General features: G+C 32.1%; 1 protein-coding gene across 12 annotated transcripts; it reads right to left on the bottom strand.

Annotated features, from left to right (window-relative positions):
- Positions 1-92: 92 nt before the first annotated feature.
- Znf711 (zinc finger protein 711) lies at positions 93-27469 on the bottom strand. Of its 12 annotated transcripts, XM_047535582.1 has the most exons (11): positions 27449-27469; positions 25583-25707; positions 24388-24643; positions 23908-24012; positions 15143-15712; positions 8615-8770; positions 7792-7929; positions 5607-5744; positions 4708-4755; positions 3333-3476; positions 93-2864 (listed from the first exon to the last, which is right to left on the bottom strand). In XM_047535582.1, the coding sequence occupies exons 4-11, from the start codon at positions 23984-23986 to the stop codon at positions 1687-1689; spliced, it is 2451 nt and encodes an 816-aa protein (XP_047391538.1). In that variant the 5' UTR covers positions 23987-24012; positions 24388-24643; positions 25583-25707; positions 27449-27469; the 3' UTR covers positions 93-1686. The 12 variants fall into 12 exon arrangements, with proteins under 12 accessions (XP_047391538.1, XP_047391539.1, XP_047391543.1 ...); XM_047535583.1 differs by lacking the exon at positions 27449-27469 and having other exon boundaries at positions 24383-24643; positions 25583-25810; XM_047535587.1 differs by lacking the exon at positions 27449-27469 and having other exon boundaries at positions 15143-15700; positions 24383-24643; positions 25583-25810.

Here is a 27469-nt window from a genome sequence, read left to right as displayed (position 1 = left end):
GAATATTCCTGCCACCAGAATTGTTTAAATTCCTAGCTCATATAATTTTTAATTCACAAAATTCAACAAGATGATTAAAAGGTCCAAACTGCCTAAGAAACGTTAAGTTAAAAGGCTTTTAATGAGGAATGAACATTACAGCTCAACTTTAAATAAGCTCATAAAACCTAAAATTGCAATAAATGCCTTTTATTGTATGCTCATTTCAATGAGTAACATTTAGAAATAATAATCCCACATAACAGCGACAATCTTATTTTACAGCGTGTACATCATTTACAGCCACATAACACACAATTTTAGATTTTCCAAATTTAATATTCTGAAGTTAAGAAAGATTTAAAAAATTATTCTCAAGTAACTGATTCTTATCTGGTGCAAATAAAGAAAGGTGAACATTATTTGAAACACAAAGTCACAATATAGCATGAAGTAAAATTACATTTTAAGTATGTTCAACAGCTGAATGTAAACATGAAGCAACTAAAACTTAAAAGTACACATCATATGCATTACATTTATGAACAGGGTTTTCAGTAAATTTCCCTAAACCAGCTTTAAATATAAGCGCCATTTTGATTTGCAGCATGCTAACACAAAGCGTTGTTAAAGGGATGCATATTTTAAATTTATACACTGTAAACTGAATATCCACCTCCAAACTCTATTGGCAGTATATTGTTCTGTTAAATACTGCACAAATACTGCCTCATATCGAAAATGCATGTTAATAATATGGTATATAGATTTTTAAAATCAAAAATTTCAATAATGGCATAAAATTGCACCTTTAAACATTAGAGCAAGTAAGACTAGAATAATCATACTTGCTAAGACCCTAAAAAAACCTCTGAACATTATATTTAAGAAAACTGTGTTCTCTGTTTAATCTTTAGATCATTAAGAAATATAGTGCTGATTTTGTCTGCAACACTACAGTTGCATCCATTTTAGAAAGCCACATTTGACTCAAATGTACTTTTGTCACATATGCCATACAGAACAATAAACTTGAACATCAGAAAAAAGGGAAGTTTATTCCTTAGACTTTATGCTAGATTTCAGTACAGAATGCTGTATTTTAAATATCCTATCCTGTGATAAAATATTAGCTGCTCTGAAATTCTTTTTTTAATAGTACTGAATCAATTGAAACTGTTTCTCAGTGAAATTTATTTAAATGAATACACAAAACTTTTTCCTTTTCTGGAATTCAATTTCCAGGTATAATATAAAAGGCTCAATGACTAAGTGACTGATGGATGACTGCATTTTATTTCCCCACCCCATCTGTAAAATTGCATAAAAGTGAGGCTTGCTTGCTAAAGCAAAGAATTGTTAAAACTCCTCAATTATGTGTTCTCTTTTCAGAAACATTTGTTTCTAGTATGATCAACCAAATACGGTATTTGTCTTTACTTTTCCCCTTTGTAATTTAATTTGTGTATACTATTAAATAAACACTTTAAGTTTTTCTGAAATCATTCTATGGTGCTTCTTAAAATTCTTTAATTTTCAAAGGGCTATGAGACTCCCCTGTCAATTCAAATATTTTAAGATCTTTATTACAAAGAATGTAAAGTTATGGTTTAATATCAAGCTTTGAAATCAGATGAAACAATGAGATTTTCCTCCAAAGTGGCATATCTTATTTTCTAAATAGCTTCTTTCTTTATATTGATATAATTATATAAGAGCCTCTTTGTGGTGCCTCATAATATGCTGATTTTTTTCTGATGGTCTTCGAAATCCTTTCTTGCAGAATTCACACCTGTGTGGATAGTCTTTTGTATGAATTGAGATCACATGTCGTTTAAAGCCAGATGCATCTGTAGTGCTGTATTCACAATACTCACATTGGTAAATCTTCCTTCCAGTATGGGTCTTCATATGCTTTTTGAGTTCATTTTGCTGTCTGAACCCTCTCTTGCACCTTTTACATTTTAATGACTGATCCTTAGTATGAACTGAAAGGATATGACCACTAAGAATGAATGGATCTGATGTCTTAAAGTCACAGTGCCTACACTGATGAATCTTTCTACCCTTATGAATATCACTATGCTTTTTGAGCTCAGAAGGACGATGGAAACCTTTATCACAGACCTCACATTTGTGAGGAAAATCCTTGGTATGGACAGATATGATGTGCCGCTTAAGGTCACTTGAGTTGGTGCTCTTATGATCACAATGAGGACACTGGTGTGTCTTATGTCCTTGAAACAAATCCAGATGACGCTGAAGCTCCCTTTCATCACCAAATGCTTGGGGACAATGCTCACATTTATATGGCAAATTGTTACCATGTTTAGACTTAATGTGAGTTTTCAGATTTGACTGATCTGCACACCTGAAGACACAATACTGACACTGATATGGCTTCTCACCAGTATGGGTTCTCATATGTTTCTTGAGTTCAGAAGGATGGCGAAAACCCTTCCCGCATTCAACACAAACATGAGGAAAATTCTTGCTGTGAACAGCCAGCAAATGTCTGTTCAAGAGTCCTTGTTCTGCAGTTTCATAGTCACAGTATTTGCACTTGTGCATCTTCGGTTCCTTGTCTCTTAAAATAAGTTTATTTGAACTCAGTGGACTAGCCTCTCTGTATCTTCGTGTGTATTCTGTAAATTCATGTGTTTTGTCAACTTTGTTTATAAGCTTATGGCTTTCTAAGTGGTTATGGAAACTTACTTTCTTGTTAGTTGTGAAGTCACAATCTGTACACTGATATTTTTTTCTCATCAAATGATCAGGATGATTCTTCATGTGTCTTTTTAAGAATCCCCTGGATTTAAACTTTTTTGTGCAAATATGGCAAGGGTATACTGTCAGGGGCTGTCCATCAGGACCTATTATAACAGCTAGATAAAAAAAAATAAAGGAAATTTGACATTTGGTCAGACTATTTTAATGGATTTTACAACAAAGGTGACAAAACTAGCTGACATTCACTATGCGAAAACTATATTAGTTGAATAAAATCCTATAAGATAAAATTACAAAAGAAATTTATGGTAAAATAGCTCACTAAAAAGGATTCTACTACAGACCACTCACCTGCCAAAATGTTACCATCATATATACTTGGAAAACCAGAATTTGACACCCTTTACTGTTAAAACAACTTGAAAATTCTCTTTAAAAGGAGCAAACAAGCAGTTTTATTAAGTACCAGTATCACACTGTAAAAAACAATTATCTACATAATACACAAACAGGTACATGGAGAGTATGACTAACTGTAAGCAACAGATTTTTTTTTCCCTTTGGTTACAAAAATAATTGCACATCTCCAATTATTATAATATTCATAAAGCAGAGTATTTTACCTGTTTGCCACTGCCTTGTTTCTCCCTTTCTCCTCTTCTTCGATTTTTGTTTAAGTACTTTATTTGTATTAATACTATCACAAATTTGAAGGTACTGTGCTGCTGTACTACTTCTGTTTTCTAATGCTGAGTCCAAAGTATTTCCTAAAAAAAAAAAAAATCAATGCATTGTTAAAATACATATAATTATGCTTTTTTGGTTTTGGTAGATTAATTACTACAGATGACATGGTACCAAGTTGCCTTTGCAGTAGTGAATTTCACATTATCATTCTCTATTTTTTTTCTGTCACAGATGTGTACATGTAAACACTTTGAATAGGATATCACATGAAATTAATGTTAAAATATATCACTTTGATTATCCTAAAAAATAAAACTGATGAGATGAATGTAACACAAAATCTGAGTTTTATGACCCTATTAAAAATCTTGTCATCAGACCAATTTCTCACCAAAGGAGGCTGATAAAATCATAGTGATTTAGCAAGAAATATACATACATCAATGAAGCTATATAATCATGATAACTATAAGTAATGCATGAAAAATCAAATTTCTTACATATGTGCTTTAGAATACAGTATACTTGATGTGAAGGGAAATAAGATTGGTTTTAGGAATTTAAATAACTGTGGCAGGCAATTTGGTACAATTTCAGTGGGATCAGTGCATAGGGAATAAAATCCTTAATAAAACTCCAGTTCTCACAAATATATTGTGGTGCTGAGCAATTTAATTTAAAATTGTAGATCTATAAAACTGTCAGGCTAGCTTATATGCTGCAATATATTCCTCTCATCAATTTCAGTGAAATCTACATTTAAGTTTAGATCATCAAATTCTTCCCAAAAGTGGAAACAGAACAATCAAACACTTTGTCATGAGAAAAAGCCTCCTTGCTTAATAAAAAAAATATCAACCATAAAATACTACTTAGGGTGAATTAAAACTAAAAAAATTGTGTTGACACATGGATTTTATATAACTATTATAAATTGATCGATCTATATCTCAAATGTTTGCCATATATATTAATTAAGAAAACAGTTCCACTCGAGAAAAACATTAACATATGACTGATACCATGAAAACACTTCTACTTTTCTGCCAAAATTTATAATTTTTCCAAAGAAGCCTTTTATGACCCATGTGGTAAATTTTGTTTCTTGAGAGAATGAACTGCATTCACTGATTAATTCCCATTATATCCACATAGAAGTTAATTTGCAAAAGAGGCAAATTACTATGTAACTGTATTAGGTATGTCCAGGCAAGGTAACAGTCCAACAAATGTTTCTGCAGATTCAAACTATTATTTACTTACCAAGCAATATATAAAACCAGATATTTAACATACAAAATGCTCCCTTACCTGATGCTTGACAATCTTCATATCTTCGGGAAACTCTTCTTTCATCTCCTGGAAAAAAAAAAAAAGGAAAAAGACTAATTACTAACTGATATGCTGATTATAAAGATTACTAGAGATCACATTTTAATCTATTAAAATCTTACTTTGCCCAACATTCCTTGGATTAAAAACTGTTTTCCTGAGTTCTTCCACTCCCTTGGATTAGGTAATTTCACACACTGAAAATAAGGGCTGCTGTCAGCATTCTTGAATTATTTACATTTAGGACAGTTTTACTTTTTAAATGTAAGTTCTGTAACTATTTCTTCAAAGTACTTCTAGCACTGGAGATGCTCAATAAATGACTGTTGAATGAATGTACCTTTGGGAGAACCAATTTAGGTAAATTAATGCATTTGAACACCAACATTTTTCAAAGTAAACAGTATACCTGGACTACCTTGTACAATACACAGGAATAAGATTGACAGACGAAGGGGAAGAAAATAACTCGATAAATTTACCTTCTATGACATAGTTTCTAAAAGAGCACACCTGAATTTGTTGCTTTTCAGAACCCCAAAATCTTATATGTGGTGTTAATAATTGAAATGGATTTTTCCAAAAGAGGAAGGATTGATTTTTCAAAGGATACTCCTATTTTAGGAAAATAAAATGTTTTATGGCACTCTCTCATAGAGGTAGGATTTAAAATAGATCCTACTGAAAATGTATTAAGCAAGGTTCACTTATGTGATAGGAAAAAAACGTAAAGTAATTAGAAATGAATCAGTCCACACAAAACATTTTATTATATTAGCCAACTCACAGTGGCATTAGCACAGCATATTTAATGGCCTAAAGTCTGATTAAATACATATGTTATGTACTTATCAGGTGAAAAAATGCCAGTGTCCTACCATATGCCGCAGCCCAGACAACAGGGACAATTGTTTTATTAACATCAGAGTCCTCAAGCTGAATCTCAGGGAGAGAAGTTCCTTCCTCTTCCCCTACAATGACTTCCATGTAAACTTCATCTGCTATTTCAGCGCAACCTAAATTTTAGAAATAATTCCTTGTTTATAACCCCAAATATTTAATAAGTGGGTAAAAAATTGAAACAATTTAAATCTTCCAACTTTCAAGATTTCAGTTTGGTTAATTTGAAATTTTGTAAATTTAGTGTAAGTTTATATTAGGCAATTTGGAGGCTAATGCCACTAGGAGACAATAATTTACAAAAATTCTTTTTCTCTCAGATACAAGTCCTATGAAAATGGCTTTTTAATTATATAAAATGTGTGCTTTCCATATATTGGCTGCTTTTATAGCCCATTGGGGATTGCAATTTTATAAAAAGAATTGTATTCAATAAATTTACCTGGTAGTACTTTGAACTCAGAACAGTTTCCCATAGAGTATTAGAAAGTATTTACACTATCTCATATACTACATTCAATATTATTTATGTAATGAAAAAATGAAAATACTGGTAGTTGAAAATTTCTATAAATTAGAATTATATATATATATGTAAATGTATACATATGTATATATAATGTATATCATCAAATGCTGTTGCTCAAGGACGTGTGTACACACTTCAAGAAGCTGGAGTTTAAGAGACTACTGAGGAGAAAAACAATTGAAGCACATTTAAAAATATTGTGGTTAAAAATATTTAAATATACAAAGCCAGTTTATATACTTTATGTGAAGCATCTGTTTACATTTAACCTGTTAAATAGAAAACTGACTTGAATTTATGCTTTTCTTTGATTCACACACTGAGATCTATTTACTATAAAAGCATGTGAAAATAAATGTAGGAAAAAATGTCCTTCCTTCTCCAAGTTTCTCTTCTTTCCATTAATGAGAAAGAGACCCTGGTCTGTTTTTCACATCCCCCTGGCACTCTGGTATCAGCCAACCTAAGCCTTAGTCTCCAACCTCCTACTGTGTCCTTTTACTAACTAATAAATTAAACACATTAATAAAAGATTTAGAGACCATATAGAAATTATTTCATTGAACCCTATCATCTCCACTCATATTTTTTGATATTTCAACTGAGATATACAACTCATGTAAATAGGTAGAATTCAGTTCCCCATGTCTTCAAGAGAAGGAAACATGAGGAATAGCTGTCAGAATGCAGTTCAGGTAAAAACCCAACATTGTCAAGGTAATGCTGTGAAATAGTTGTTCTTTCCCTACTTGTGCAAAACAATAGCGTTTTCTCAATATGCCAAGGAGACAGAAGTAGTCTTAGAGAAGGACTGTGTACTGAGGTGTGGAGAAAGTATGCAGAGAATTAAATGTCTTCAGAAATCATAACAGGAAAGGAAATCTGAGGATTTTTTTTTAACCCTGTGGTACTCAGTGCAGAGAATTAAATGTCTTCAGAAATCATAACAGGAAAGGAAACCTGAGGATTTTTTTTTTTAACCCTGTGGTACTCAGCCCCAAGAAACCTTAAGGAACAACTACTTGGATACCATCAATAGCATTAATAAATCAAGATATTGACAGATTGACTTGAATGAATACTTACACAGCTAACCTCTGAGTGGCAGAAGGAGCAAAACCAGTTAGTCCTTCCCCTGCTAAATCCAGAGACCAATAGTGCTCAGTGCCATATGGAAAGAACACTGGCAGTAAAATAAGATAGATATGAGTTCAAATCCTGCCTTCTAAACTTAATATTGGAATGGTCTTGGGCAAATTATTTTCCCTCAGTCTTTCTTCCTTCCATAAAATAAGGATAATACCACCTACATCAGACATGAGTTGTGAGAATAAAATGAGATAATGTATATGTAACATATCCAATAACACATAACATTGATACTCAATTCTCCATACATTTTCAAGCTCCGTTAATTCAGGAACAGTATATTGCTTATCACTGTATTTCCAGTATATTAACTTAGATATTGTATTTTATGTTTGCTGATGTGAATAATATATGTATACACTTATTTGTACCAAAGGGTCAGGCTTATTTTAATAAATTTTGTTCTTATAATGCTTCTATGATTGCTTGCTTTTTTGAAAATACAAACACTACTCATGGGTTACTACAGTTCCCTTTTGTCTTACTGATATCATCTTCTTCTTGAGAAGAATCTTTAACTGCCATGTAAACCATCTTCTCCCGCTGCATTCGGCTCTGGTCAAGCACCCCGGCTACAGAATGTCCACTGGTGTACTCGCTCTCTGTGACAATTTCTGTTCCACCTTAAAAATTAAAGCACATGTCCAAATAGAGAAGTATCATGGAATAACTCCCTGAATTAATAAAGAGAATATACAAGAACTTTTTACCTTCAGAAAAATATAATTTTCAAAATTCCAAAATAAACTTCAAAGTGCCAAGAAAATTGTCATATAAATTACAGTTTACATTTTCTGTCATCAGAGAAACAATAATTACTAACACATCACACTTAAATTCCAAGCATCATTTAAGTTTTTTAACATATATTTGCCCATTTATTCCTTACAATAGCCATATTAGGTAGTTACTGTCATTATGGCCATTTTATGAATGAGGAAACAAGAGGTAGATGGAGGTTATATAACTCACTTGGGTGGCTGAGCTAAATGTCAGAACTAAGATTAAAACCCCAAACATCCTGCCTATAGAACTCAAGTTCTTAAATACACGTTAAAATTTCTTACTCTAAATTCTCTTCATTCATTTTGATATTTCCAGCTATAATACTCTACTCATGTTTGAAACACTCTAAGAATAACATATTTTGTATTCTTGCTTTATATTCACATATACAATTTTAAAATATACCACCAAAGAAAACTATTAAAAAATCTCTCCTTTGAGGACAATTTAGAATAGTCCCTAGAAAAATAAGAATAAATTCTAATTCATATAATAGCAATAATCTAAAATTAGTCATTGTACCTATTTCAACATCATCTTCAGCCTCTGCTTTAAATATATACACTTTTATTACTTCTGAACCAAACCCATCTTCTTTAACATCTTCTTGTGAACCATCACTGCCGATTTTTAATGGTGTGTTCCCCATATGCTCTAATTTCTCTCCAACATCATCCACTGTAAAATATAAAGAGGAAATTATTTCAGTCAAAAAGTACTACCAATATTTAGGGTGTGATAAGCATAAATGCAACATGAGATAATGTATTTTAACCAAGTACGTACTATATTCATTTGATAACCTATAATGTGGCCACAAAGTGTTGTTTCATAGGAAAACAGTACACAAGATAGGATACACCACATGATCAGAGTTAGATTTAAAAAAAACTATTCAGAGATTTGAATTTATATATAGGAAATAATAACTACTTAGCTTCAAATAAAATGACTTGGAGAAAAGATTGAATAATCTTCCATCACCAAAATCAATATAGAACACATTACTTATAAAATAAAGTCCATAAACAACTCTCAAATTAAGCAGCAGTTAATTATAAAATAAATTAGCATATTAAATCTAGGATATTTAAAAAAGGAAGAAACAGAATATATTAATGATTTTATAAAAGGGGCTTTTCATAAATCCTTACAAAAATAAAATCTTAGTAAATAATTTCTACTGAGTCAATGGGAAACAACTTCAAACCACAAATTTTGTGTAAGTCTAAGTTTAGCAACATATGCTTTATTTCAAAGACATATGCAAAGGACATAACTAAATTGGGTACCTTTACCTCTTTCTTCTTATTAAAAACCTGATATTTCAGTATGCATGAAAAAAATCAATAATATATAAAGGTAAAGCAACAGTATTTGAGACTACTACTTACATTTTAAGTATACTTACTAAATTCTATTTTCTGCTGTACAGTTTTTAAGGATAACATTTAGTTTCACACAAACAGAATACATGAACTACGCAATGAATAGATTATACCTATAACTTTTTCCTATGGCCATAAGTAATATTCAAGCAGTATGTTCTCCCTAAATATTATATGCCTACCATTTTTAATACTATTCCTATAAAACTAAAATGCATTCTAAATTTAAAATCTTCTGATATACATATATATATGTATATCACATTACAATATATGAAACATCAAATTCTGAAGGTTCTAAGTATACATAATTCTAGAAATATGAAAAAAAGAATAAATTATTAAAAAGCTATAAACTTGGTGTTCGTAAAATCTTAAAAATATTCAGGAATATATAAATGGGTCAAATACTACATTTTCCCTATTTCAGTTTCAAATTTGATACATATAATTAATAATGTAATTTTGGCATTTGAAAATGGAAAAGACCACATTTTAGAAATTCCCTTTACTTTGTAAAACTACTTAAACTTTGTTACTCAATACACATGATTCCACACACTTAAGATTTTAAGTATTTTATTGTCTATGAAAGAAAGCACTCGAATGATAAAAAACAAATGGACTAAATATTTTTATTCTATCATAGCAACTAATTACATTACTATACTTTGGGCAATTTACGGGAGACTATGAAACAAATTAAAATGAAAGTAAAAAATGATGAAGTACATGATATTATTGGTTTAATAGCTCATAACATGTTGGAAACATGACATCATAAGAAAAATTAAAATAGACAAATTAAGTTTTCAGGAAAAAACAGTACTTTCTTACAAAGATAGGATTAAAATATCAAAAAGTTTCCAAAACCATGAATTTCTCATGTTGGAATAACTTAGTTATTTATAAACCCTGCTCTATTATATGTGAATGGTTTAAAATCACCACAGTTCCCTCTGGAACAAGGTGAACTAAAGCTGCAATTCACTACATTAAAGCTCATGAAATTAAATACACATTTTTGGCAAATTTAAAATGCATAAGATAATTTTACCTTTAAGTTTTGTAATTATTGTTGCTATTCTCTCAGATTACATTTTCTGTTCTTAAGGTCTTTAATTTAATTTTAATGCATTCATCATTTCCTATTTAGATTCCTCAGAACGAACAATTCTGAAATATACTGAGTGACTGAATTTGTTCCATATTTTAAGTTCATAGATTATAAAATTATTAAGGATATTGGTGTACAGTTTGAAGTAAATCATCGAGATTTAGCCTTTGTTACATAAAGTACCATGTTGACAGACTTAATAGGCAATCAACTAATTTTAAAAACAAATCCTCAAAGACTCATATTAAATCATTCAGTCCCAAGTTTTCAATTCTGAAAATATTTCAAAGAAAATGACTCAAGTGCATTAAAATAGGCTGGAAATATTCTAGAGCTTATATATGATTTATTATTAAGAAAGATAACAAACTGTTCAATTAACAGAACACTGAAAAATATAGTATCTGATAATTTGAAATGCAGTGCCTTCCTCAAAATGACAACCTAGTTCTAGAAAATACTTTCTTGAATGCATTTCTTATACTACCTATCAATTATGTACCTAATATTTTGTTCAGTTGAACATTTAGAAGTAGCTTTTGCAACAAAGTTTATGCCATTTCACAATGAATTCTAAAATATTTTCAAATGCTGTAATGATTTCCCTATTACTTTTCTCAAAATTATAGACACCTAAAAACATATAATTATTTCATATACCCTAAGTGGTATATTTATTGCTCAATTTAAGATCTTTTTTTTTTTTTTTTTTGGAACAAGGCAGGGATGCCCTCTTTCACCACTTCTTTTCAATATCGTCCTTGAAACTCTAGCCAGATTAATTAGACAGACCAAAGAAATTAAAGGGATACGAATAGGAAAAGAAGAACTCAAACTATCCCTGTTTGCTGATGATATGATTATATACTTGGAGGAACCAGGAAATTCCACCAGAAAACTTTTAGATCTCATAAGTGAATTCAGTAAAGTAGCGGGATATAAGATCAATGCACATAAATCTAAGGCATTTTTATACATAAGTGATGAATCTTCAGAAAGAGAAATTAGGAAAACTACCCCATTCTCAATTTAAGATCTTATATGTGTTCCACATACAGGATGATAGGACAAAATGTGTTAATGCAGATAAAACTTAAAATACCAGCAGGGGGCAGTGATTCATGAATGTAATCCCAGCTATTTGGGAGGCTAATTCAGGAGGATCTCAAGATATTGGCCAGTCTCTACATTTAGCAAGACCCTGTCTCAAAGTTAAAAAAAAAAAAAGTTGGGGTTTAGCTTGTAGTAGAGAACCCCTGGATTCAATTTCTAGCATGGAAAAAAAACCTTAAAATATCTAAAATTCAAGTGTAACATTTTTGTTTATTGTAAGGCACAAGATATTCAGGTCCTACAGTGTTGTTTTTCAAATCACCAATAAGTGGGTATTGTATTCACACCACAGAAATCAACTAGCATTAAACATAAAACAGAATAGTAAAGCACACTGTTTGCCAACATTACGATGTTTAGTAACATTAAATGTTCTTCTATAACCTATTGGCACAATTTGATTAAACTGTATTTTAGGAAACTGTATAATATAACACTGCTTTTTAAAGCTAAGTAGGCTTTTTACTGCTTTAATGCTGCATCTACAAAAATTATACGGAGGATATGATTCGAATGTATATATACTGATATAATAGAGGGGTAGGGTTAAACAATGTGCAAAGGATCTATATTTCACAATGGAGAGAAAACAAAAAATATAGTCACATTTAAATTTCAAAGGTATGCTACTCTCAAATATATATCCAACAGAACTAAAAACATACCCACAAATATTATATGCAAATATTCACAGCAGCATTATTCATAATAGACCAAATGAAAATCCAAAATGTTCATCAACTGATGAGTAACCAAATATGGCATATCCATACAATGGAAAATTACTTGGCGATTAAAAGGAATGAAGTCCCCATACATGCTATGACATGAATGATCCTTGAAAACATTATGAATAGTGAAAAAAGCCAGATATAAAAGGCGACACATTGTGAGATTCCACTTATATGAAATATCTAGAATAGGAAAAATCTAAAAATTGAATTACGGTTGCCTGTGGGGAATGACATGGCAAGTAACTTCTAAAGGCTATAGAGGGGGCTGGGGATAGAGTGTTTATCTTGCATGCACAAGGCCCTGGGTTCAATCCCCAGCACCACCACCAAAAAAAAAAAAAAAAAAAAAAAAAAAAAGGCTATAGAATTTCATTTGTGGGTAATGAAACATTTTAAAATTGATTAGACAATGGTTATACAAATCTGAATAAACTAAAAACAATTTACAAACATTAAATGGGTGAATTTGTATGGTGTGTGAATTATATCTTGATGAAGTGGTTTTACTTTTTTTTTTTTTTTTTTTTTTTTTTTTTGCGGTGCTGGGGATCCAACCCAGGGCCTTGTGCTTGCAAGGTAAGCACTCTACCAACTGAGCTATCTCCCCAGCCCGGTTTTACTTTTAAAATAACTTTTTTCTTTTATCCCTCAAATCGATGAGGTTTGAATGAGATCAACCTACCAAAATATTTTGTTTTATACAAAATTATGTTCCTGAAGGAAATATTATTTACTTATTTCATAAGTAAAAAGTCATTTAAATACATTAAAGTGGCTCATTATAAAGGAATATCCCTGTTTCAGTGAAGCTTTTCATGAAGAAAATAATCACCCACAAATGTCTTATGGGTGTTAGATATTTTTAGAGAAGAGCACATCTGGGACAATATTAGAAGTATATGGTTATTTTCTTAATTTCAATGTTACTTAGCACAAGTGGGAGAGCCTAACCATCTGCTAAGATAAAGAATTTGTGAAGTCTGGCTTGAGTATAGATTAAACTCAGATGTATCTAAGATAGAGAAGATAAACTTCCTACCACTAAAACTCAGCTACTGATGAGGTTTCCTTACAAGAATATTTAGGGATTTGGTAACAAGACAAAGTTCTAATTTAAGTACTCAGCTTTAACTCTTAGATATTTGAAAACCTCTATTTCAGAAAAGAGAGAGAAAAAAATGACTTCTTAATTTAACATTATGGTCTTTTTAAGGTAATGTATTCTCTAATTTTTGAAAGATACAACAGTCAACAGAAACTGAGAGGTAATAAAAATGAATCAAAAATTAAGGAAGAGATTAAATCAAACGAAAATGGTTCCAGTAGTGCAAGCATTATAAAAAAGGTCAAAGATAAGGATGGTGGGATAATGAGTGATGTAAGAAAACATTTAATTTATGTATATTTGCAAATACATTTTCTATAACATAAAATAACTTAGTTTTAACTTAACTTTTTAAATATTGCTTTCCTTTTCATCTGATTAAGGAGTGATTAATCCTCAGTTTAAATTCCCCCTAAAAAATATCCTGCAGTTGTTTCAGTAACATTAGAGTTATATAATGTGCTCTTTAATTTTCAGTCTAAGAAGCACAGAATTCTTTGCATTTGACATATGTGGTAATTGTCAAGATAAATATTTGAACCTAACATATTCCAGAAATGTTTTAAAAAAACTTTCACAGAATCAAATCATAGAAGATAATGCAAGGTATGACTATTTATAGTACAGGATAGCTAAGTTTTAGGTCACTTTAATACCAATTTAATGAATACCACTTTGAAGACATATTGAATTTCTTTTCAAAGAAACAACCATATCATTTTATAAATGATAATAATAGTTATTGTAATGTTAAGATGTAAATATACTGTTGCTCTAGTAAACTACATCTGTTTAAGAATATGTAATAACATCTTCATTTTTTAATGGCTTAAATCAGTCCCTTAAAAGCAATGTAAATATTCACCATCAAAAGGAAAACGTTAACATATTAGACTTTGAAATCATATTTACAAATTTAAAAATCTAGTTTGTTTTAAATTCACTGACACATATATAACATGCATTTACTATATATTCATACATACACACACACTGTGGTAATTGTCTTCCCAGTTAATCATTTTTGCATTTTTAAAAAGAACAAAATTCTTCCCCAGAAAAGTGACAAGTCTTTTTCTAATCTTTACTACATTTAGTATGATTTCTTCAAATTTTATAAAGAACAGATCCATTTCTTTTTCAAGTTCCAACAATAACATATCATGAGATTTTTATCATCACTGTTTTCTGGAAAACCCATCACTTCAAAGGAAAATAAAATATTTCTATCTTCCTTCCTCAGATGCAAAGTTTTAAGGATCTCACATAGAACTCTGAAATAAATGCTAATAGTTTTGCATAAACTATACGCATACATACTTAGTCAAACGGAATACAAACATAGGGAGAACTATAGAATACAATTTCTATTCTGATATTAAAACACTGCATCACACCACTTTATTTTGGGGATAAAATTTCACTTAAATTAAAAACATGAATAAACTAAAAAAAATCTGAACACACCTTTGAAAAAATTAATTTTCAAAGGGTTTCCCTGTGACTTTTATTGAATACATCCTCCAACCCAGAAAATCTTTCCAAGTTATATAAATCAATCTCCTGAGTAATGAAAGACTTTGTTTCACTTACAAGATATCATTAAGTAGTCTTCAGAAGTGCTCTTGACATCATCATCATCATCATCATCATCATCATCATCTTCGGTTTTTATAGTAACTGTAGAACCAGGAACACCACCAGCTGCTTGTATCACAGTTTCTGTATCTGAATTAGTTACAAGAACCTCCTCTGATACCATTGTGGGAGAGTCAACTCCTGAAACGCAATCTTGAACCACATGTTCTAAGTGTCCATCAGGACCAGTAACAAGGTCAGCCACAAAAACTTGCTCAGGTACTCTAACAGTTTCTGTAATTAGTTCAGAAGTCAAGATATGATCCCCATCATCCTCTTCTAAGTCTTCTTCAATGGCAACATCAGCTTCAAGTACAGCTTCAGGAACAATCACACCTTCTGTTACTACATCAGTCTCTGTGATGATATCAGGCCCATGGACAACTTCAGCTGCAAGGCCATGATCAAGAGTTATCCCATCATCTGTGACGACATCAGAAACTAATACAGCTTCAGGAACTGAAACAACAATATGGTCTCCATCTATATGTGCAGTACCAGCCATCCCAGCCACTATAATACAAACAATTATCCAAAAAAAGATAAAGTTATTTTATTAATTAAAAGTACTATATTTAATACATTAACTGCTATAAAATATTACTTAATTATTAAAGTTCTTGCTAAATATAGCATTTTTAAAATATCACTGAAAATTTAACTGTAATAAAAATATCACTAACTAGGAATTGGAGTAGAGGTGGGTGAAAAAAGATGTTAGTAAAATCGAAATTAATACCAAAAAAAAAGTACTTTATTTTCAAGTAAAACATAAAAGCAATAATGACACACCACCACACCCCAAAGAGACAGATAAAAAACAGTGGTAATGCTATAGGTTGGTGAGAATGTGGAGAAACTGGATCTCTCATATGTTGTTGGTGGAAATGTAAAATGGTAACAGCCACTCTGGAAAATAGTTGGGTAGTTTCATACAAAATAGACATTCACTTACCATAAAACCAACAATTGCTCTCCAGGGCATTTTTCCCCAGAAACCTTAAAACATATGCTTATTCAATAATTGTACACAAAAATTCACAACTCATAAAAGCTATTACTCATAGTAGCAAAAAACTGGAAACAAACCAAATGTCATTTATCAGGTAAATGATTGATTAAACCAATTCTGGCATACCCTTACTATATAATACTACTCAACAATAAAAAGGAGCATACTATGATACATTCAAAAACCTGAATGAATCTCCAGAAAATGATTCTGAGTGAAAAAAAGTCATCATTGAAATTTCCATACTGTATAATATATAAATGGAATAATTGGTATAACAGTCTTAAGATAATAAAACTACAGGGATGAAGAACAGATTAGTAGTTGCCAAAGATGGAGTATGTGTGTTAATAGAACAAGAATAGCATATGTATGGTGATGGAACAATTCTGTGTATTCACTGTGGTGGTGTTTACGATAATCCATACATGGACTAAAACCATATAGGTACTATACACACCCACACACACACACACACACACACACACAAATCTGTGTAAAACAGTGAAAACTGAATGTGGTCTGTAGTTCTAGTTAACAGTAATTACCAATGTTAATTTTCTACTTGTGATATTGTACTATGGTTACATAAAATGCCAACACTGGAGAAAAACATTAAAACCCTATATACTACTTTTCCCTAATTCCTGAGAGTGTATATTTTTTTCAAAGAATAAAATGAAAATAAAGACATTAACAAAAAAATTAATATATTCAAATAAGTTAATAAAATATATTATAAAATATGTATTATAAACATGAAAGTCCCTGAACTTGTTTCACCTATAAGAATTAATGTATCTTAAGTGGAAGGCATTATTCAACACCTTATTTAGTGGATCAAAAAAACTAATCATTTTAGACTAAATTTTGGTTTGATAATAGTAAATCTACAACAGGATCAAAACTTAAATGTTTTTCATGAGCAGCAGGGTAAATACCAACTCCCACTTGCCTTGCAAATATTGTATAAGCATAAACTCTCTTCATAAGGAATCATTACATTCTGCCACTCTGAGGTGGTAAACAAGATTGTTTGTTGTCTCTAGTAATAAGAGAAATGCAAATCAAAACTACCCTAAGATTCCATCTCACCCCAATTAGAATGGTGATTATCAAGAACACAAGCAACAATAGGTGTTGGCGAGGATGTGGGGAAAAAGGTACACTCATACATTGCTGGTGGGGTTGCAAATTAGTGCAGTCACTCTGGAAAGCAGTATGGAGATTCCTCAGAAAGCTTGGAATGGAACCACCATTTGACCCAGCTATCCCACTCCTTGGCCTATACCCAAAGACTTAAAATCAGCATACTACAGAGATACAGCCACATCAATGTTCATTGCTGCTCAATTCACAATAGCCAGATTGTGGAACCAACCTAGATGTCCTTCAGTTGATGAATGGATAAAGAAACTGTGGCATATATATATACAGTGGAATATTGCTCCACCATAAAGAATGATAAAATTATGGCATTTGCAGGCAAATGGATGAAATTGGAGAAAATCATGCTAAGTGAGATAAGCCAATCTCAAAAAACTAAAGGATGAATGATCTCGCTGATAAGCGGATGGTGACATATAATGGAGGGTGGGAGGGGTTAGTGTTAGGGTTAGGGTTAGGTTTAGGGTTAGGGTTAAGGAGGATGATGAGAATGGAGGAAGGAAGGACTGTACAGAGGGACAAGAGGGGTGGGAGGGGTGGGGGAGAAGGGAAAAAAAATAATAGAATGAATCAAACAACATTATCCTATGTAAATTTATGATTACACAAATGGTATGCCTTGACTCCATGTACAAACAGAGAAACAACATGTATCCCATTTGTTTACAATAAAAAAAAGATTGTTGGCCTGGTTATAATGAAATTATCTACATCTAGTTAAAATAAATTATAATAAAATTTTGTTCTGAAATAATTCATCACAGAAGTCTTTTCCACCCAATGATCACTTTCTATAAACTATGAGAGAATGCCATTTGCCATACAATGTTCACTATTTTTAATCAATTCACCATGGAAGTTAGTTAACATGAATAGAGACCAACTGACACCATCAAAAACCCAGCCCATCAAATAATAAAGTAAGAAGGGAACGCTGCTCAACTTTCACTGGAGCTCTTCAGAGCATCTCCCTTTTTATTCTCTTGAATACTTGTCACCGTTCTCAAACTCTAATCTAAACCACCAGATTACCTCAAAAAGAATACCATGATTCTGCAAATCTGTTAGACAAAGGGAATTTGTATAAAACAGATACTTTTATTCATTTATTATTCCACTGGATGTTTAAGAGACAGGAAAGAGGTGAAGTTTCAAATTTAGCATTTAATCTAGAAATGTGATGGCTTTTAGCATGAAAAAAATAAATATTAAGTGCACAAAATTCACAGTACTATAATTCTACATAAATAGATAATAAAATTACTATTTCATAAAATCTTTATACAAATCAAAGACTTAAAATATAGGAAATACCACTTATTTAGAGCATTGCTGGAGGTTAGTTGGTTCCTGAGAGTAGATACAGAGAAGGATAGAATAATGCTTATACTGACCTGGGTTCTGATTAACTTCACTGTGTGGATTCATTCTAAGAAGATGGAATAAGTGCCTTTCATTTTGTTTTATTTTGTTCTTTTTATTATTATTATGTGGGTTTTTTTTTATTGAACTCATGGACACTTTAAAACTTAGCTATAACCCCAAACCTTTTTGTTTCTTGAGACAGGGTATCGCTAAGTTGCTCAGACTGGATTTGAACTTGTGATCCTCCTGCTTCGGCCTCCCAAGTGGCTGGGAGCAAGTTCACCAAGCCTCTAGTGGGAATTTACAGGTAAAAATAAGTCAGATCTTAACCAAAATAAATCTAAATATGCTTGTTTACCCTGAACCAAATGATCTTAAGTATTCTAGAACAAGAATTGATGAGTCTAGCACAGGATTCTGGCAGATTACTCAGACCAAGATCCAAGATGGCTCCTATTAAATTTTACTCTTCCCTCTACTCAGTTTATCTGTTAGATTTCACTGTATACCTAAATAAAATCATTTATTTAGCTATACACTAGCTATATTTATTAATTACTGATAATGAGCCAAGCAACCAGATAATATTTTATGTATATTTTCTCACTTAATTCTCAGAACACATATATAAGACGGGTATTATTATCCTCAAATTCAATATGGAGAATCTATAGTTTAGAGAGGTTAAGTAAACTTGCCAAGGTTCAATGTAGGAACTGAGCTTACTATTTAACTCCAGACTAGTTATTTTTTTTTATTTGCCTAGGAGGATAGTTTATTTACTTACTATAGAAACTGTTTTAAAAAGATATTTATAGGATTAACCAAGTGGGGCACTGTTAGAAGACTAATTTGAGGGAAAAAGTAAAAAAAGACCTATCACCTAGAAACTCATTTAAATTTTAAAACATTTCACAAGTATCACTAAAATAGTATGAAGAATTTACCTTACTAGTATAGGAAAATATAAATGAGAAGAAAAACAAGTGTGAAATGAATGCCATAACCAAATAACAGTAGGAAACAAGTCCTGACTTCCAGTATTTTCCATCTTACTTAAGTTACTTAATTTAAATGTGAATATCTGCAGTTTCACCAGAGTAATGGAATAAAATTTGTTATTTGTTGGGTGTGTCTTGTACTACTGTCTAAGACTATTTTCTTTTTAACTTCTAAAACAACATAGACTTTTTGCAATATCAAACTCTAATAAAACAATTATTACACTGACACACCACAAAAATAGCCCAATGTTCTAAAATTTTAAACCTCAACTATCTTTCAGAATAAATTGGTCTAACAATTCTAGATTAATGGTTCAAATTTTCTATATAATAGTTACTCCATATTCCCAACCAAGAACTTTATAGAATTTAGAGTTCTTGACACGTAGGGTATTTATTTGGTTAGCTCTACCTACACAGGCCAAATTCAATGTTTCACAAATATAACTAAATTCATTCATTTCAAATATCAAAGTTTTGATGCTAACAGAAATTCAAAATGAATATATCTAATTTCAAATGAAATGTTAGAATTTAGAAAACTTAACAGATGGGTAAATAAGCACAGGGGTTGCTTTAGTAAAAAATATATGAATCAATAGAACTAAAATTTCCAAAAGTCTTCTTAACAAAGTTTTCTTTAGGAGTATACCTGTTTTGACATCTTTCCATTTCACAAAATAGCATACACCTATGTATGAAATTGTGATCACAACTATATATCAAATACAGAAATTCCTGTCTTCTAAGAGTTTAGAATCTATTTACCAAGGAAATACATAGGTTAACATATTTTAGATCAATATCATCCCTAACCACAAATTAGTGGACTTTACCAATATAAGTTATAATTGATTTAACTGGAAATTAAGAAAAATATCTTGGGCTGGGTTGTGGCTCAGTAGTACAGCACTTGCCCAGTACATATGAGTTCAATCACCAGCACCACATAAAAATACTAAATAGGGCCAGAGATGTGGTCTAGTGGTTAAGTGTCCCTGAGTTCAATTCCCAGTACCAAAAAAAAAACAAACAAACAAAAAAAAAACTAAATAAATGGAATAAAGGTATTGGGTCCATCTACGACTAAAAATATTTTTTATGTCCACTTTTTCATTCACTTTACTCATGAGAAATTTCGCATTTCATTGAAAATGTGAATTTCAATGACCACATAAAGGAGTAGGTTAATTTCCCAGTCATCTCCATTCTTTAAGTTACCTAGGTTGTTTTTTTTTTCTTTTCTTTTTTTTTATTGTAAACAAATGGGATACATGTTGTTTCTCAAATATTTTAAAATATATCTTAAAAATATAAAAACAATTTAGTTGACATTTGATTTTTATACCTATATTTAATGAACATAAAAAATGGAATTAAAAAGAACACATCCTTTCATAAAACCAATAACCAAACATACTATTAGAGAGTTAAATCACAAACCAGTGTATAACAGAAAGTAGTGGTTTCATATTTTTGTCTGTGATAAATAAGTTTAATTTCTCTTTTAATTTCTCATTTTAGATGTGGCTTCAAATTATACTATGAAAATACCAATGAAAAACTTTAAGTAGTTCTTAAAGTCTTCAATTTTATTACGACAAGGGGTAGTAGAGGAAAACTTTGTTTTCTAGGCCATAACATTTATGTTTGTGTATAAATATATGTGTGTATGTGTATTCACCCCAGTTCAAATAAAAGGATGCAAAGATGTGTTCATTCTGTGGTTTCAAGTATGCCTTGGCACATTGCCACATGCCTCCAAGGGCACAAGTCTAAGATGCAAAGCTGTAGGTCAAACAAGAAATTGTTCTAATGTACTAAAACTGTTTCAACAACCTAAATATCTGTCTACAAATGAATGGATACACATAATGTGGTTTACCTATACTATGAAATAAAATTTGAGAATACAAATGAATGAAGTACTAAAACATGCAACATGAATGACACTTGAAGTCATGCTAAGGATAAAAGTCAGACAAAAAGGTCTTATATTATAAAAAATATTCAGAATAGGAAAATCCATAGATTAGTGGATGCCTAGTGCTGGTAAGGAGGGAGAAGATGGGGAATAACTGCTGGTGAGTATTAGGGCTTTTCATTTATTTTTCAGGGTTACACAATATTCTAAAATTACTCCCAAGGTGATGGTTGCACAATTCTCTGAACATGCTAAAAACCACTGAAATGTAAATTTTAACAGAGGTGGATAGTTTGGTGTATGAATTATATCAATAAAAATACAGAAGGAAAAACATATATAAAAATTTTAAATAGCATGTTTTACTTCCCTAGCAACTAAAATAGAATAAAGTATTAAATGTAATAAAGTATTAATTACACCTCAAGGCACTGAAGATGAACAATGGAAAGGAAAGTAAGAGGAACACCAAGTAAATATTCACTAGCATCAATCAGATGATTGTCATCCTTTGGAAGGAAACACATTCTACTTGGTAATAGGAGCATCTTCAGGAGTAAAGGGAGTCATGGCAAATTACGAAGTGTTACAGATTAGTTAATGTTTTGTATTAAATAGGAAAAATACTATATTACTTCCATTTTTAAAATATAAATTTTAGGGGCTGGGGAGATAGCTTAGTCGGTAGAGTGCTTGCCTTGTAAGCACAAGGCCCTGGGTTCAATCCCCAGCACCCAAAAAAAGTAAAATAAAATAAATTTTAAATAGTAAAAAAGTAAAGTTGACATTTCAACCAAAAATTACTTATGCTGAAATTAGTGTATTCCAGTGTTCTAAAAACTATCACCTTTTGAGCCAATAATTCACAAGGACATATATAACCACTTATTTTTTTAGCCCTGTTGTCTCTCCTGTAGAATTTATTTTGTACATTTTCCCATTCCAAATCATTTCTAACTCAACACAATTAATTTATCTTTTAGGAGAATAAGTCCATGATTCCTTTCTACATCATCAATTAACTACACAGGCATTCCAATCCTTACAACATTCAAATATAATGTACCCAGGTTTACTCAGTCTGACAACAATGTCAAAGAATCATCGAAACGGAGAGAACCTTAAATATTATTTAGTCCAGCCCACTCATAAAAGTGAATTCAGTCATTTAGCCAAGTTACACACCTAATAAACAGCACCTCCATGTCTACAATCCACTTTTTCTGATACTTATTACTCTGGGTTTTTCATATGGAACCAAATGACATATTTGATGACATTATCCAAAAATAGTAGTGTCATTTCTAATTTGAGCAAAGTATCATGGGTTCTAGTTCTCCATCACTAATTTCAGTTTCAAAATCTCTGTTACCTTATGTTTCCTGTTTACCTTTTATCCCAATTTACCATTTGTATTTTCTGCTTTTACTCAGATCTTGAGTTTTTATGATCACATTCCTGCTTCTTTTATTTCAGATATTTCTATCTCCTCTGTAATTCAGACCAACCCTGCCTGCATTCATTTATTTTGTTGACTATCAATAGAGTTTTAGCATCTCCATCAAAAAGACTACTTTTAAGAGGCTACTAAAACACTTGACCACAAAAATAGGGAGGTTTTTTTCTTTAAAAAGAAAAATGTATACTACTAATAACAAATTTCTCAGGAAAAGCATCAGAATAAAATTAATTACCAAGTGCATGATTTTGCCTATATCACTTTATATGCATCAAACTACTCTGAATTGGTGAAAACACTTCCTTTTCCAGATTTATTAACAATACTACTTAAAATGTATGTTAGAAAGCCAATTTAAAATTTCCTACACCTGGTAATTTATACGTAAGTATAAATATATTTACAACGTAACATAATTATGTACTTACTAATGCAACCTAAGGGGGCTGGGAATATAGCTCAATTGGTAAAGTGCTTGCCTAGCATGCCCAAGGCCCTGAGTTCGATCTCCAGGACTACAAAAAAAAACAACTAATGCAACCTAAGTTTTTCATTTCCAGTAACAATATTTCTATATTCCAAGTTTGCTTACTTCGGTTCCCCCACAAACTACAAAAATTATTTAAGTATACCACTGACACAGATTTTAAGCAACTAAGCCCTATAATTTTATTTTTCTAGTAAGAGAATAATTTTTCATTATAAGTCTTCCCTTCCTTAATTTATTTTTGATATTTAGTATGTTCTTACTTTTAAAAAAGAAAAAATGCAACAAAGAAAATGCTTTACCAAAATCCTGCATAATCATGGTATGGGCCATTCTAGAGTCTGATGTGTGCAATCCAAGACTTCCACCACCCGAATCCATACTTAGCAAAGTTCATTCAAAAATATCTGTAAAAGAAATGAATTTAAAAATAGTTTACATTTATCTCAAGCCAGTTTTTTTGAGAAAAAAAAAGCAACTGAAAATATGCTTCTCAACCAGGTGTGCAAAGCTTATTACAAACAAAACAAAACAAACAAACAAAAACCCCAAAACCTGATTAGATGGTTTATGTGATAACTATAATTAAAAGAAGGGGTAGGTGGAAGTAAATCAAAGATTATGGAGAATAAGGCATGGTAAAGGTGATGAGCCATAGAGAAATGACAGAAGCAAGCAAAAGAACAAAACTGCAGAATTGAGGTTAAGATTAAAATACAGGTTATAAAAGAAGAAAAAGAACAAGATGAGAACAGACAATAGTTGGGATATTTATACATTACTAGAGGACTCAGATGTCTAGTATTAGTGAATTTCATCCAGTAGCTCTCATCCATTTCTTCCAGACCCAGATCAGCCCTGCAGCGGAGCTCTGCAGATAAACTTGTATTCACCTCTGGCTCCTGGGGTTCTACTTATAATGTAAAATGTTCTATCCCAGTTTCCCTGGAGTTCTTTGAACCAGTAAGGACTTCTGGCCTCACTCTACTACATTCTCTTGTCTCACAGTTTTGAGGACTCATGAAACATGACTGCTTCCTAAATATGGTAAAGATAAGATCAATCACATACAAACATTTAGCAAAGTATTTCAGCATATCATTTTAATTGTACAACTGACTTTTTTTTCAGTAGTGATAAAAAAATCATGCTAGCCTCATGGTGGTTTTGAAAGCAAAGGCTCAACTTATTTCATTTAAAATGATTTATCATAGATTTAAGATCATCAGAGAGTAAGGAACATAAAGCTAAATGCTGACAATCTATTTCTTATAATTACTTATGTGCATTTACCTTTCAAATGTAAGATTCTAAGTAAATCAAACAAAAAAAGTATAAATTTCATAAGGCATTTATCACATTTTCATTTAGAAAGTGTTTAATACACTCGGATATACTGCTCAAAAGGTGATATATATATATATATATATATATATATATACACATCATATATAATGAAAGTTTTACAAAGCTGCCATGTAAAACAAAATCTATTCTTAAATGCTGAGAGATTGCTAAGTGTTTTCTTCCTCTGCCTTAAGGCTCTACAGTACACAATAGGGTAGAAGAACTTCACAGGGTAATTCCTTAGCAACACTGGAGCTAAATACAACATATGCATAAATATGCTACAGCAGTGAGTGACATTTATATTTATCAATGGATTCAGACAAAATTACTTATCTATACCTAAGTAAAATTACCTAGTTTTAGAAATTCTTAGCCTTTTAAAATATTTTTTTCAAACATCAAATTGTTTCACCTTTCTGCTAAACAACATGAGGTCAAGAGGCCAAGAGAGTTCAGAATAAATTACCTGTAAGCTCACAAAACAAATTAAAATGCAATAAAGACTTATTTTTAACACTTAACTACTCTTTGGTCTTCAATTTAATTGATCTCTTTATAACAGAACAATTATGAATGCTTTAAATTTATTTAATAGTTAAATAAAAGATTAAATAACTTGTTAATCACCTTCATATGATTGCCTTGAAGAAATTGTAGATTTTCTTACACATTGTAAAGTAAAATCTGCAGCAATTTCTCCTTATTTTTCCTTCTGAACTATGTTATTTTCTTTGGGAAAATGTTCTTTTTACCTATTGTAAAAATATATTCAAAATTAGATATTTTAAAACATTCTAAACCAAATCCCTTACACAACTTAGGAATGTTTTTCTTTACACTTCAACTTTCAGGATGAGGCTGGGAAGAGCTCATGTGCTCAAATCTGTGTTTATCGAAAAAGCAATCAAAAGGGATGCCAAGAGAAACAACTATCTATTGCAACATGTGCAATGTTATTACACTTAAAATTTGACCACTTCATTAAACCAAAATCTTCTCTTAAAATTCATTTTAAATCCACTAGGAACACTTTATTTTGGAAAGTATAAGAGATCCAAGAGCAAGGTTTACCCTTGCTAAATCCATACAAAAATAACCACCCTAGTACTCAGTTAAGTGTAAAAATTACAACATATAGTGCAAATATTATGAGAAGTATCAAACTGTATGAATACCAAATAAATAAATTGGAGCACCTTTTTTTCACATAGGAACTTTCAATAAGGTCAATAATAAATGAGGCAAGAGAACAGCAGTTTGTTAAGCATTCAATAACCAAGAGATAGCTAGATTTCTCAGTCTTCTCTAGAGTGTACCTCAATATCCTTATGGTATGGAGGTAACATACCAAGTATGCTTCAAGTAAACATCTTTCCATCAATGCACGAGGAGCAGAAATCATGAAAATAGAATTTTACTCGCATATGTGTCCTCTAAACATAGCTCATTCAGGACCAAGCTTCTCAGTGTTGTCAATAGGGTGAAGCACAGAAGAGAAAAGATAAGGCGGCAGAGCAGGAGAATGCGAAAGTAGTATTTGTAGAGACAGAAGACAAAGGAACCCTGGCAAGTAGCAGTATTGCAGCTTTGGACGCAGCCCTCTTCCCGCATAAGTCTTCCCTTTCCCACGACCATGCCAAGTTTCAATCATTTCAAGCAGAACGCACACATGTGCCCATGTTTAAGATCTGTCTTGATCTTAAACCCAGGGAGAGAACCTTCGCACTGGAAATGAAGAGACCGATGAGACAAGAATATCCTTTCCTCCCCTCCTCCCTCTTCTCACTTGGTGCAGCGGTCGCCACCGCCACTACCCACGCCGTGCTGCCCAGCCCCTCAGCCGCCTCCCGCTCCCTCTGCCCTGCTACGTGGGAGACGGCTGGGAACCAAAATGGTGGTGTTTTAGTGGAGGCGACAGTTGCCGCACACAGCACCCCCCTCCCAGGCTGTGAGGGTTCCCTACTCCCTAAAATGCCCGATTGAGTGCCACTTCTTTGCAAATCCTGCCATCCCTCACGCATTCCAAAGGTTAACATCAGCAGCGGGCGGGGGAACAGAAGCGACACGGTGGGGGGCGAGACTGAAAGGAACATGGTGGGGGGTCGCTGAGAGAAAATGTCAAGGGGACGCCGCATTCTTCACTTCATCGTTTTGTTTTCCGCCATTTTCCCGTCACCCTAAACCACCGACGGCCTCAACGACGGCTGTAGCTCCCTGGGGCTCTGGCCTAGGGTAATAAGAGGTTGGCTACGTGTTTATGTGTGTGTCGCGGGGCGGGGGGAACCCTTACTTTCTTCAAATCCTTCAGTCCCTGCCAGCGGCTGAGAACTGTTCGCCTGAGGGTGAGGGAAAAGCCTAGAGAATAGACGCCACTTCCATTGTTCCCTTCTCCTCACACTGTATACTGGGTGTGAGCTTCTCCTGCCCTCACACAGGAGGAACTGAGTGCGGCGGACCCAAGTCCCTTTAGTTTCTCTTCAGTAGTCTCCTTACCTGCGGCCGCCGCCACCGCCA

This window comes from Sciurus carolinensis, chromosome X, assembly GCF_902686445.1.
Source record: "Sciurus carolinensis chromosome X, mSciCar1.2, whole genome shotgun sequence".
In the NCBI taxonomy this organism is placed as follows: Eukaryota; Metazoa; Chordata; class Mammalia; order Rodentia; family Sciuridae; genus Sciurus; species Sciurus carolinensis.
The sequence above is the reverse complement of the archived record's forward strand: the minus strand, read 5'-3'. Positions and strand labels throughout refer to the sequence as shown.

Bases quoted from the DNA above. Each gene is read 5' to 3' on its own strand.
- Znf711 (XM_047535582.1), bottom strand. From the start codon at position 23,986: ATGGATTCGGGTGGTGGAAGTCTTGGATTGCACACATCAGACTCTAGA. The intron at 15,713-23,907 runs GTAAAGCATTTT...TTTGGATAATTG, and splicing joins CATGATTATGCAGGATTTTG to TTTGTATTATAGTGGCTGGG. The intron at 8,771-15,142 runs GTAAGTGAAACA...TATATTTTACAG, and splicing joins AGACTACTTAATGATATCTT to TGGATGATGTTGGAGAGAAA.